The sequence below is a fragment of the Halichondria panicea genome, chromosome 5 (genome assembly GCF_963675165.1).
Source record: "Halichondria panicea chromosome 5, odHalPani1.1, whole genome shotgun sequence".
NCBI lineage: Eukaryota > Metazoa > Porifera > Demospongiae > Suberitida > Halichondriidae > Halichondria > Halichondria panicea.
The window spans coordinates 4,871,657-4,884,307 of NC_087381.1; the positions used below are offsets into that span (position 1 = coordinate 4,871,657).

The following is a 12,651-nucleotide window of genomic DNA, read 5'->3' on the forward strand; positions in this document are numbered from 1 at the left end:
TATTGACGATCTTACCTGCCAAGCTACAAACGGCCAAAACCTGACCGACCTGACCGACCGCCTGCTACAGCCTTAACCATGGTGGATGTTCTAACCGTGGAACCTCTAAGATTTATCAATTTTTTTATTCTATGTATTCTGATTATAAGAGGTGCCCTTACTACGGAGACCACATTAAATTTTACATTACAGGGACAGGAATGTTAAACCTAGTTAAACCTACTTTTCAGTGATATTCACACATTCCGTACTATAATTATAATTATGCCCTATGCCCTAACCGTACTTTTAGATTTAAGGCGACCGTCTAAATTAGACTCGTGTATATGCAGCACCATGAATGAGGGCCTCCAACACTTACATGCTTAATGCTAATCGCAGGGCCCCTCTCTCAGTATAACATCAGTATTATACTAGCTTCCCCAAAACCTAAAGCGTATACATAGTGTGCAAAACGTTTATTGTCACCTTAGTACAATAATATTTATTAGTATTGTTTGTATGACTGTCTTCCTCTCTCATGCAGGATGATGCTGAACCTAAATCACAAAAGAAGTGTTGTAAATAATGACCCCTTCCTCTCTAGTATTTGTTTTTATATTATTAGCCTTATAGCTTTATTTACCGAAATACACTTTCCTACATACAGGTGAAATGTTTTTAAATGATTTTTATGCCACATTTCTCATTTGCAAGCTGAAGTAGTGAGTCCTTATCGGCTTATGCTCAATAATTCGCCGCATGTGTATTGTCACATGACTAATTTTTGAGGCACGTCATATCTAAATGTGGGCTTGCCCAATAAACCTGTAAAGTCAAGCTGAGGGCAAGACAACAAGCAAATCATCACGCCTCTGTAGCTGAGTACATTAATTGGCTGCGTTTCTGACTGACTCTAGATAAGGTGAGTGTGTGTTAGAGTGATACTCTATCAACTGCTCTGTACTGAGACCTCTCTGTTGATGCATGCACTGTGTGAGGACACTCAAAACTTGACCAGCTAGCTAGCCCATATAGCTAGGCCACCATGCTATTCTTTAGGGTGGTTTCGTCTGTGTGTCTGGTTTTGCATGCAACTTTTCAGAGGGTTCAAAACAATATACGGTACTGTGTATAGTTAATTATGTAGGTGTCGCTATGTGATTATCATATTAATTAGTACAAGTGTATCACAGTGTACTCTTATGGGGAAGGAATATGTACACAGTACAGGTATTGAAAGTAACGTCTTAAGGTCCTAGTGTGAGAACAGCATGCATTGTATATACATAATTGTAGCATTCAATATCTTCCCTTACTGTTACTGCGGCATAACATACATGTACAAGTCATGTAACTTAATTAATTTTTGTTTGCCAATAAATACAATTACTGTATCATCTCTGTGTTTTTATGCTTGGCCTTACGCCTTCTGTGTAGTGTCTGTGTGTACATAGTGTGTGTGTGGTGTTCGTGTAAACTGTCTGGATCGTTAGCTCTATGTCTAATTACGTGTTTGTGGGGGCGTGTCCTCTGAGAGCACTTAGGTGTCCCTAGTGGTGTGTATAGTTAGGTATTAGGGTACCTTACATTCATGTGTTCCTCTGGTGTGTGTGTGATTAGGGTATAGGGTACCTTATGCTGAGGTGTCCCTAGTGTGTATGTAGTGAGGATTAGGGTACGTTACATTCAGGTGTTCATAACTATTAGGGTAACCTTCGCTCTGGTGTGTGTGGTTAGGTGTATTATTGTGACATCAGGTGTCTAGTGATTAGATACAGTATACCTGTAAAAGCGTCCATGTACTTACCTTAAAGTCGATCTTCCATAGCATGTGTTTGGACCTGCGTTAGAAGGAAACTTCTTAGTTACATAATTTTATTTCTGCCCTATACTCTATACTGTTATCCTTAGTGACCAAGGCAAGGGAGCACAGACAGACTGTTGATCTGTCCAAATCACTGTACTGATAAATGGATAAATGTAACCTTCCTCTAGTTTCGAACTATAACTTGACCACAGCTGTAGTTTCCTTGCGTACTGTACAGTACACCCTACCCCGTACTATGGCGACTATGGTGATCACGTCATAACTTCCTGTACTAAACGTCTACATACACAATTATTATATCATACTGTATTACTTCAAAGAAATACTTAATTTTGCTCATTTGCACACCCACTGGTAAATGATACTCCTTAACTTTGAGGGAAAGCAATTGCCCCCAAACACTAAGCACTGTTCATATAATTATTACGTGTCTGTACAATTTGTGTCTGTACTAGTATGTAACCATAGACACATGCCTGTTACAACTCACGCCCTCGGGCAGAATTCACTGTATATTCCATACAGTCATTGAGATTAGAATGTGGCTAAGCGTGCCTTCTCTGTACTAGGGTGTCCTGTATCAAGCATATGAGCAGCATTGCCGGTACATGAGAGATTAGGATGTGGCTAAGCGTGCCTTCTCTGTACTAGGGTCTCCTATGTGTGTCAAGCATATGAGCAGCATTGCCGGTACATGCACATCAGGTCGGTGGTGGTCAGTTGGTACTAACCACATCTTATATAGGCATAGTTGCTGCATAAAAAAGGCAAATGTGTGTGTGTTGAATTGAGATGGAGGATTGAAAATAGCCAACACTTCTGGTATGTACACTGTATGTGTAGTTGCACAATAATCATTGGTCTCCCTCACACTGTAGGTGACAGTGGTCTTTGACAGTATTATAACCTTATATCTGGTCTTTGATCTAGTATCATGTGTACGTGTGATACATGTAACATGTGCGGTAAACTAAGTGCTGTTACATGTACATGTATGTCATGTAATAATGTTTGGTACTTACCAATTTCTTCGTGCATTCCATCGTTACAGTACGGTCAGTTTAATTACACACATCATTGACATGAATGCTACAAATTAACAATGGATCCCTCTGAATATAAAGAACACTTTGGGAGCAGTCGTTTGTTCTTTATAGAAAGGCTGTCCCTTAATTACATGGATACCTTAACAGTGGCTGTATTATAGAGGGTGGTCTGCTAACATAGGTCCAATGCATGCTATGGAGGGACTGTGTGGGCCCATTAACATGGCTGTATTATAGAGGGTGGTCTGCTAACATAGGTCCAATGCATGCTGTGGAGAGACTGTGTGGGCCCATTAACATAGCTGTATTATAGAGGGTGGCCTGCTACATGCAACATAGGTCCAATGCATGCTGTGGAGAGACTGTGTGGGCCCATTAACATGGCTGTATTATAGAGGGTGGCCTGCTTATAATTATGGTGACCACAATGGACAGGTTTCACTGTACGTACATGTAATACATAATATGCCACATTAAAATGTTCTTCATTTACATGTAGTATTACTCTGTACATTGTAACGTTGCCGCTGTGTTTGCTATACAACCACTGTTTATGGTGCTGATAAATAAAGTGTTGTCACTCTGGCGCACTAGTTGTGGAAACTCCTTCACTCTGTCAATATCTGCACTTTCTGTTTAGCTCACTACATGTACTGTATATGAGTGGGTGGGGGAGTACAGTGTACAATGTACAGTGCTGATATGATGCTGGCTCTTACAATGTATCTAGTAATGGTGCTTTCCCCGGCCAATCTTAGCAACATTCGCATTGCAAATGTTTTTGTGGCCCACTGTATCTGTAGCAATGGTGTAATGTCATTCAGTGGTCACGTGAATATTCTGCACATGTGATAGAGCTACTTTCTGTGTAGTCATGATTACGAGGCAAAGTGGTGACTGCGTTTTTGTTTAAAAGGTTGTTTGTGGTTTGCAACTCACGCAAAATTGGATGGCATGTGTTTAGACGAGTCATGTGATTGAATTCTGTTTTAAAAGAGACTCCTAAATTTGAGCACACAAAAATAAAGGTTTTGAGTGAAATCGTGTCACCACTGGGTACTACTACTTGTGAGATAGTAGTTGCGTGCATACTAATACGTCTGTACCATAAAAGTTTCTAGTAAGGCTACGTTACAAGTCAATGTATGGATATTTATACATGTACATGTACAAGTCATCTTTTTGTGTATCTATATACTGATTTTTGCTGATCTATCTGCTCTCAATCTTTCTTTCCATTGCAGCAAAATGAGTAAAGAAGACGAATATGACTTTCTGTTTAAGGGTAAGTACCAAGTACCTTCTACTATTACTACAATAAGATAATTATATGTTGTAGGCTAGCGTAGCTATATACATGTACATAGCCTAGGGGTTTGTTTGGCTTTGTTCTGTCTTCCTAGCACAATACATAAAGGTATAGCGATTAAGTTTACATGTACATGCATTGTGTATTATGAGCCTCTTACCAACTTCCTCTGTTTCTTTACATGTGTAAGTGAGGTCACTTCCTTGGCAGTATTAGCATGCATTTGTGTGGGCTTCTCTACCTCCAATGCTGATAAATGGAGTGTTGGGTCAAGTGTCTCTTCTTTCTAGTGTGGAATCTGACTATTAAAGGCGTTCAGTAATAATCAGCTCTGAGGCACGCCCTCTTTTTGTGTGTTGTCGTGAATATCGGTTAAGCTAGTCCCACTGTACACAGAACACTCTGTAGTAGTGGAGCCTCTGAGGTGTGGACAATTTGTATCAAAGTGCCCTGATTTCAGGGGTTGATTTATATGCTATTGAGGTAGAACTGTCCTGATTGTAAGAGGTGTCCTTACTTCATGGAGTACACATTTAGTGGTTCCACTGTGTATGTCTGTTGCCCCCCCCTCCCTCACACACACACTCCCCCTTCCCCACACACCCACACATGCACCCACACCCCCTTCACACACACACACTCTCCACCCACACACCCTTCACACACACACAGTTGTGTTAATCGGGGACTCTGGTGTGGGAAAGTCCAACCTCCTTTCTCGGTTCACTCGCAATGAATTCAATCTGGAATCCAAGTCGACCATCGGTGTAGAGTTTGCCACCAGGAGTATTCAAGTGGACACTAAGACCATTAAAGCTCAGATCTGGGACACAGGTACTCTATTGTCAGTGTATTGTCATGTGTACATGTGCTTTGCAGCTCATTTGGAAGTTTTGGGGAAATAGTAAATTGCAAAAAATACTCGAACTGTACATTGTACATGTACTTGTATAGTTATAGCAAATGAGAAATTTACTAGTACAGTGTAGTAACTTTACTCTGTGTGTGTTAGCTAGTACTCTTTGTTCCTCCTCCCTGCAGCTGGTCAAGAGCGATACAGAGCAATCACTAGCGCGTAAGTCATGAATGCGTAACCATAGCAGCTCTTAAATGAGTATAAGTACCAGTACTCTCGTTTGTAAAATTGGCTGCTACTAGAAACAATGTTTAACACCAGATTTATCACTAGCAGGAAAGTCTGTTTTGCTACACATCTGTACTGTACAATTTATATGTAAGTAACTTGTATGCTGCCTGCATTTGTGCTAACAACGCCATGCAATATTCACGATTGTAGGTCTTCCCTGTATGATGTACACCTTTCAGTCCACTTTTCTGACTGTTTTGTTGTTTGAGTCAGTTTGTCAATTTGTAGGGAATGAAACTACTAGCTACACTGTAGAAGGTTAAAATGGTGCCATGAAGAGTGGTCCATTGTGTACATGCATGCGTATTTGATTAGTACATGTAGACTGAAGTGTGCTGGTACACTTGGGATGTGGTGGTTGGTACTAATTACCCCTAGACAAAAATAATAACCACCTCTTAGGCCTAGTTTGCTACATTAAGAGGGAAATGTGTGTACATGTAAGTATTGCAAAACTGAGATTTAAGATTGAAATTATCCACCACTTCGAAATATTATGCTGTAGTAGTAAGTAGGTTTTACTCTGTATACATGTACATGTAGTATCCTACTACAACCTTACATTCGCTACAACCCCCCTCTCCCCTACAGTTACTACAGAGGTGCCGTGGGTGCTCTCCTGGTCTACGATATTGCCAAACACTTGACATACGAGAACATTGAACGGTGGTTGAAGGAGCTGAGAGATCATGCGGACTCTAATATTGTCATTATGGTAGTGGGTAACAAATGTGACTTGAGACATCTCAGAGCAGTGCCCACAGATGAGGCCAAGGTGTACGCAGGTGTGTGTGTGTGTGTGTGTGTGTGTGTGTGTGTGTATGTGTGTGTGTGTGTGTGTGTGTGTGTGTGTGTGTGTGTGTGTGTGTGTGTGTGTGAGAGGTGTGGGGGGGGCATATGTGCGTGTGTGTGTGTGTGTGTGTGTGTGTGTGTGTGTGTGTGTGTGTGTGTGTGTGAGGTGTGGGGGGGGGCATATGTGTGTGTGTGGGGGGTTTGAGCAAGTAGTTGCATATAAGAAACCTTGGACGTACGGTAACATAATAGAATGTGGCTCTTTCACAATGACAGGGCTACATGTAGTACCTTAATTTGTGATTGAAATGTTTTCTGTTTCATAATTACAATGCACAATGCAAATGCAGTTGAATGATAATTACTGCCTCTGATCTCCCGTAGTACATAGTCTAGTGTATGTTAACAAAAAGCAGACTGTGAAAGATAGTCACAAGAATACCACATTCTAAGAGGTTCGGGGAGTTCTCCCATTTAATACTGTACTACCTTTATACAAGCACAGATAATTATAATCGACAAAATTGTTCCCTCTGCAGAAAAGAACGGACTGTCCTTCATAGAGACCTCAGCTTTGGACTCAACCAACGTAGAGGATGCTTTCCAGAATATCCTAACAGGTCAGTGTGAATTGGGTAATGTGTGAAAAAATTAACTATGTACATGTACAATGTACAGTCGTGTGCATTATTTAAATCAAGCCTGTAGTGTATTCAACTTTTAGAACCATTGTACATGTATTTATTTTGTAACAGTACATGTTTATGCATGTTCTCTCCATTATTATTACATGTACAGATTGTCTCAGGTTTAGCTTCACATGTACTGGTACTCGTACGATTGTATTCACATTTTGATCACTGCTACGACTTCCCCTCCACACACACACACAAACAGAGATCTATCACATAGTCAGTCAGAGCTCCACAGCAAACGATGCACCGTCAGCACCTGAGTTAGGAGAGAGGACCACTATTAAACCTACCGAAGTACGTTCCCATTCCAACTTAACACATACCGATACCATACTGGTTTGATGTCTTTTGTAATTTATGCCCTCATACTTTAACTTTGATATCACTTCCTTAGAAGTACTAAAATCTTGTAAAGCCTAGTGGTACAGTGCAGTACTGCAATGCTGCATACTAGTGTTGGAAGCCTTACACTCGGTGTATGTGGTTGTTTACTATTATGTGCCGTGTATAGAGGTCGCCCTAATAAGGGGGTTGCTATGGAGACTTTGGGCCCACTGTATTTGAGGGTGGCCAACAAGAGACACGGACACTTTATTGAACCTAATCCAACGTACATGTACACACTAGCTTCCATGATTCTGAATTTATTTACCGTAGACACAGAGTCCAGCACAATGTCATTCGTAACCTGTTCGTATTTAAAGCATTAATACGAAAATTAAACTGCAAAAATTATTGTGTGTAATAAATCTACGTCACTATTTTGAGCTACACGAATATTTAGAATACCAAATTTTTAATTAGGTATTTCATACATACAAAATGTACGAAGTTTTGCACCAACTCTATATGAATAATTATACGTGATACATGTATATAATTATATCAATAGCGATAATTTTATATTAACCCCACCCCCTTTCTCTCTCGATACAGGGTGACCAGCAAGTGGGAGGAGGGAAGAAGTGCTGTGCAAAATAGAACTCCTAGAGAACCATTTCACATAATTAGTTTGACTTTTAGAGCTGTTCTTTTATTATTAAACTTAAACAGATTGGTTGTACAATGTACATCTCATAAATTATTATACTGATTGTTTATTTCACAACTTTATAATTATGTCCTGTGAACAGGATTATTACTTTGGTTTTCCTTTCAATAATATTGTCAAACGTCCTACTTGACTTGTATATACATGTAAGCATAATGTCGACAGTATAGAAATGAACGAACAATTAATATATGTACTTGTACGTATGCGCTATATAATAGTTAGACACTGTTTTGGAGGTGTCTGGGATTTAGAAGCCCAAAGGCACTGATTTAGTATCCCGAGCGTAGCGAGGGTACTAAAGTGGCTGAGGGCTTCTAAATCACATGGACACCGACAAAACAGTGTCTAACTCATTTAGATACTAGTGCGCATGCGCAAACCGCTTGACTACAATACAATTACTTGACAACGAAATACTAGGTATACTAAGTAAATTTGCAGGTATACTAAGTCCCATAGTATACCTGCTCTGAGGCACTTTCCCCATGTACTTCCCATGTAGATCTAGTGTCTAATCATATATAATTATATTATAGCTGCATGCATAATTATGTGTTTGCACTCATTAATTGTACTTTTAAATGCATGATAATTATGGTTAAAGTATTACAATATCTTTTTGTGTGTTAAAATAAAAGTAAAGTCTAAAATGAACTAACAACTCTTTGGGGATAAAAGAAATGCTTCTACATTAATTATAACAATGGAAGCTACAAAAATATGATGCAAGCTATCTAGCTATGTAGTTATATAGAGTAAAAGAGTGCAGTGTTTTTCAAAACTTTTTCTTCTTTTTCTTTTTCTCTTCCTTCTCGTAATACACAGGTGCCGCCTGCTCCTCTTGTATTCGAACTTCTTTGCCGCCTTTTGACTTGGTCTTTGTCGTGACCGTCTTAGTGGTCGTAATCTGAGTTGCACTCGGTGCACCGTATTGCCCTGGATACATCAGCATTTGCCCCTGTGCTCCCATCATAACAGGAGCATTGTACATTTCGACTTGTTCAGGAAGTACCATTTTGTTATCTTGTACAGGTTTCTTCTCCTTCTTCTTTTTTGGCGGGCCTCGAATGTTGATTTTGAAGGGGCTTCCAGGGATGTTGGCTCCAGACCAGCGAATGGCTATGATGTAATCACCTGGCTGTTTGGGATCATATTGGGCCTTCAAGGTACGTTTATCGTCTTCACTAGCAGGGTTAGCATCGATTTTAAAGGCTCCTTTGATGCCGTGCACTCGAATAGTGAGGGTACCAATTCCTGCATTTTTAGTTTCGATTGCGAAATCACTTATTTCTCCAACTTCGAAACTTGGCTCCAATCCAGGACCAAACGCTTTCACCATGCCTGCATTGGGGCCGGGATGGACTCGAATCTTGAATGGACTCCCAGGAATGGGAACTTGGGACCACCAAACGTGAGCGCTGTATTTGCCTGGTTCGGGGACATCCCATTTCATCGAGTAAACACCTCTGTCGTTTGCGGTGTACACCTTTGGCTTGAGATCATCCGGGCCTTTGATCACAACTTGTAGCTCGCCTTTGCCAGCTTGTTGCGTGTCGACAAACATATCGAGTGGTGTCCCGGCAATGTGGAGGGAGTTGGGGTGAAGTGCAGGTCCGTAGGCTCTGCATTTAGCAGCGTCAGGAGGAGGTACCACGTCCAGTTTGAAAGGACTACCAGGGATCTGCTTGCCATAGAACTTTATCTCGATGACGTAAGCTCCGGGTTCAGGTGCAACGTATGTCACCTTGTAAACACCATCGTTGTTATCGACAATTTCAACTGGTGCTGTGTTGCTCATTCCCTTTACGCTGACATTCAATCCATCTGTTTTCTTCAGTAGGCCTTTCTCGGGAGCTATGATATCAAAACTTGTCTCGACTTTAGCAATTCCTTTCTTGAGCCCCTTCCCAGTTGCACTGCACGTATTTGCATCAGGTGCTGGACTGATTTTCATCGTGAAAGGACTGCCTGGAACGTGTCCCCCTCCCCAAAGCACGTCCATTTCGTGTAGACCGACCTCCCACGGTACGAAACTCGCTTCGTAACTGTCATCTCCTTTGTCTTTCACTTCTGGTGTGTAGAAGGCACTCGGACCTCGTGGTTTGATGTTCGGTTTTGATTTTCCGGCTGTCTTTGGGTTGGCTTTGAGTGTGAATACGATTGGTTCGCCCACTTTACCGGTACCTTTTTTTAGAGCGTCTCCGACAACAGCACACTGGCTAGCATCGCAAATGTTCACTCTGAAAGGAGATTGAGGAATATAAGCGCCCGCCCATTTGGGCTCTACGAGTGCTTCACCAATTTTCTTGGGATCGACTGTCACCTCGTACTGATCATTATCCTGCTCGACACACTCATTTGATATCACGGGGGTTGAAGCCTTGCCTTCGTCAAATGTGCATGTTAGTTTCGCTTTTCCGGCACCACGGGTTTTCACTTGGAACGATTCAGGATGGCCAACCTGCATATCTTTCGGAATGTCTCCGAAAATCTGGCACTTGCTGGGATCGGCTACAGGCAGTGAGAATGGACTACCACTGATATGCTCTCCTTGGAATGCAGCAAACACTTCGTATGTGCCTGCTTCTGTCGGAACAAACGTTGCCACCAAGTTTCCATCTTTTTGTGCTATCTTGACAGAAGTGTCAGAAGACGGACCGTGAGCTGTGATTTTGATGTCCTTGGCTAGATCGCTAGCATTGTGTGCAATATCGACACCGAATGTAATAGGTTCGTGAACGATAGCAGAACCTTTGGGTAGACTCGGAACTTTGAGAGAAAACTCTTCTGGGGCGGCATGAAGCTTGGCATTTCGGAACTGGCTGAGGTAGGTGGCGACAACAATTTCGTCCACTTCTGGATTAGCAAGCTCTGCTGCACCGACTGGGGGCTCAATACTAAGCCTGTTCTTTATGAGTTTGATCTGCTTGGTGAGGTTTTCGATAGCGTCGGTTGGGTCCATCGACTCCCACTCTGGACACACTCCAGAAAAGCATGACTCTACCAAAGCGCCGAGGTTGATACCATTGTTCCAATCGGTCGACAGATTCTTGATGTTCCTCTCCGGAATTTTCTTTCTGATCCAATCCAAGAGCTGTTGGTTTGCTGGATCGAAGAAGTAAGAGAGGTAAGTCATCACACTGAGCTCGTCAACATCTGGATTGTTGAGATCGGCTGGGCTGAGAACTTTCGGAATGTCCATGAGTCGTTCTGCTAGGTCCATTCCGAGGCTGTTGTTTTCTAGACCTTCCTTGGGATTGAGGGCCAGATGGTTAGGGCAGGCTCCGGGACGCAGCTTGTCCACCACTCCACAGACGGCACGTCCATCGTTCCAATTGACACCAAAGTTCTGTGGCATGATTGATGATATAAAGCAACAGTATATATAGTTAGTGGTATACAGGTACAAAACAACTGGCCTAAAGTAAGCTTTTGCGGCTTCTGACATTTTAATACATGCCTGATCAAACAAAGCCGCTTCCGAGCCCGCATAAAATGTTGATGAAAAAAGCCTAATAACCAATTTACTTCGTCTGGCCTTATAATCGAAACCCAGGCCTAAATGAGCAGTTTGTATGCAAAAACACCTTGAACAAGCTAGGAACCGAAAGTTATACAATGCCAAATTATTGTACTGTCAATGAATCGTTGTCCGTGTCTTACCATGATTTTGTATTCAGGGATGACAGAGTTGATCCAAGCCAGCATAGCTTTTTTGGTGGACATGCTCTTCCCTTTGCTCTTGATTTGGTATTCTTTGATGAGGGTCCATACCAAACCCAAAATGAGCTTGAGGTTGCCTCCGTAGATGTCTTCAGGACCTATGTACATATAAGGCAGCGAACGTAATAGATGGGTGTGTCATTATACTGTTATTCATCAACTTGTTATTGTAATAAAAAGCAGGTATGAATATAGTTTTTATAGCATTCAAGCTATGGTCTGATATGTATGTAAGATTACTGTCTACAATGATAGCTATAAAATTATTATTATAATTATGCTAAGTTTAACACACCAATATTGACAAGCTTGATGCCGCGGTCAGCAATAAATCGAAGAGCAGTTCCGAGGTTTGCTATCATTTGAACTTTATTGCTGGAGTTCTTGGAAAAACGCCCAACCTTATTAGGGGCTGCCAGAAGTTCCAGCAACTCAATCAGCATAATGCCATCTTTCAGGTCATCTTCAAACTTCGTAACCTGCATAGGAAAGTGAGATGCACAAAAAGAAGCTGTTGCACCTAGATCTAGATCTGCAATTAAACCACTCGATATAATTATAGTTGCTTTACATGACAAAAATTGGCATTATCGAGCTAGCAAAACATATATTTCGAGGGCATAAACGTGAGCTGATTAAGCATGTACAGTGAACATTTATGTCCACTAATTTAAATATCATGCACATGCATGCAAGCTGCAAAAAGGCTGCTATTCCGTGAACATTAAATTCGCAAAAACCTTTCTAATGGGTCATTCCACGAAAGTTTTTATACCCTCAATTTATGCACTCGCTATATGGTATAGTAGAAAAACTCACCTGTCTCTTGGCTACTTTGAGATGGCCTCTCAGCCTGTCATTGAACCAGTTAGTGAAAGTTCTTTCTTGGATCTTCTTCCACTTGTCACGGTCACCATCTTTGGGGGCTTTTGTTGTCCAAGCTGCGTTGTTTGCCATGCCTGTTGCCTGCAGTTGAAAGCTACTGTTGAAGCGTTTTTTTGCAGATTGTGCTGACACACCCATCAATTTTACAAAAAAGAGGGGTGGGGCTCGTGCTGCAGCACGTGTGTATTGG

The 12,651-nt window shown here is 41.5% G+C and overlaps 2 protein-coding genes across 2 annotated transcripts; one reads left to right on the forward strand and one right to left on the reverse strand.

Moving 5' to 3' along the window:
• Positions 1-754: 754 nt before the first annotated feature.
• Positions 755-7,978, forward strand: LOC135336058 (ras-related protein Rab-11B-like). The gene is made up of 8 exons (XM_064531833.1): positions 755-904; positions 4,101-4,141; positions 4,838-4,999; positions 5,207-5,240; positions 5,904-6,097; positions 6,644-6,724; positions 7,002-7,093; positions 7,736-7,978. The coding sequence occupies exons 2-8, from the start codon at positions 4,105-4,107 to the stop codon at positions 7,778-7,780; spliced, it is 645 nt and encodes a 214-aa protein (XP_064387903.1). The 5' UTR covers positions 755-904; positions 4,101-4,104; the 3' UTR covers positions 7,781-7,978.
• A 444-nt stretch (positions 7,979-8,422) lies between these two features.
• On the reverse strand, positions 8,423-12,603 carry LOC135335906 (filamin-A-like). The gene is made up of 4 exons (XM_064531590.1): positions 12,396-12,603; positions 11,872-12,055; positions 11,517-11,674; positions 8,423-11,202 (listed from the first exon to the last, which is right to left on the reverse strand). Exons 1-4 carry the CDS (start codon positions 12,597-12,599, stop codon positions 8,629-8,631), a joined length of 3,120 nt encoding a protein of 1,039 aa, XP_064387660.1. The 5' UTR covers positions 12,600-12,603; the 3' UTR covers positions 8,423-8,628.
• Positions 12,604-12,651: the final 48 nt, after the last annotated feature.

Bases quoted from the DNA above. Each gene is read 5' to 3' on its own strand.
- LOC135335906 (XM_064531590.1), bottom strand. From the start codon at position 12,599: ATGGGTGTGTCAGCACAATCTGCAAAAAAACGCTTCAACAGTAGCTTT. The intron at 12,056-12,395 runs GTGAGTTTTTCT...TTTCCTATGCAG, and splicing joins TCAAAGTAGCCAAGAGACAG to GTTACGAAGTTTGAAGATGA. The intron at 11,675-11,871 runs GTGTGTTAAACT...ATATGTACATAG, and splicing joins CATCAAGCTTGTCAATATTG to GTCCTGAAGACATCTACGGA.
- LOC135336058 (XM_064531833.1), top strand. From the start codon at position 4,105: ATGAGTAAAGAAGACGAATATGACTTTCTGTTTAAGG. The intron at 5,241-5,903 runs GTAAGTCATGAA...TCTCCCCTACAG, and splicing joins TACAGAGCAATCACTAGCGC to TTACTACAGAGGTGCCGTGG. The intron at 6,098-6,643 runs GTGTGTGTGTGT...TTCCCTCTGCAG, and splicing joins TGAGGCCAAGGTGTACGCAG to AAAAGAACGGACTGTCCTTC.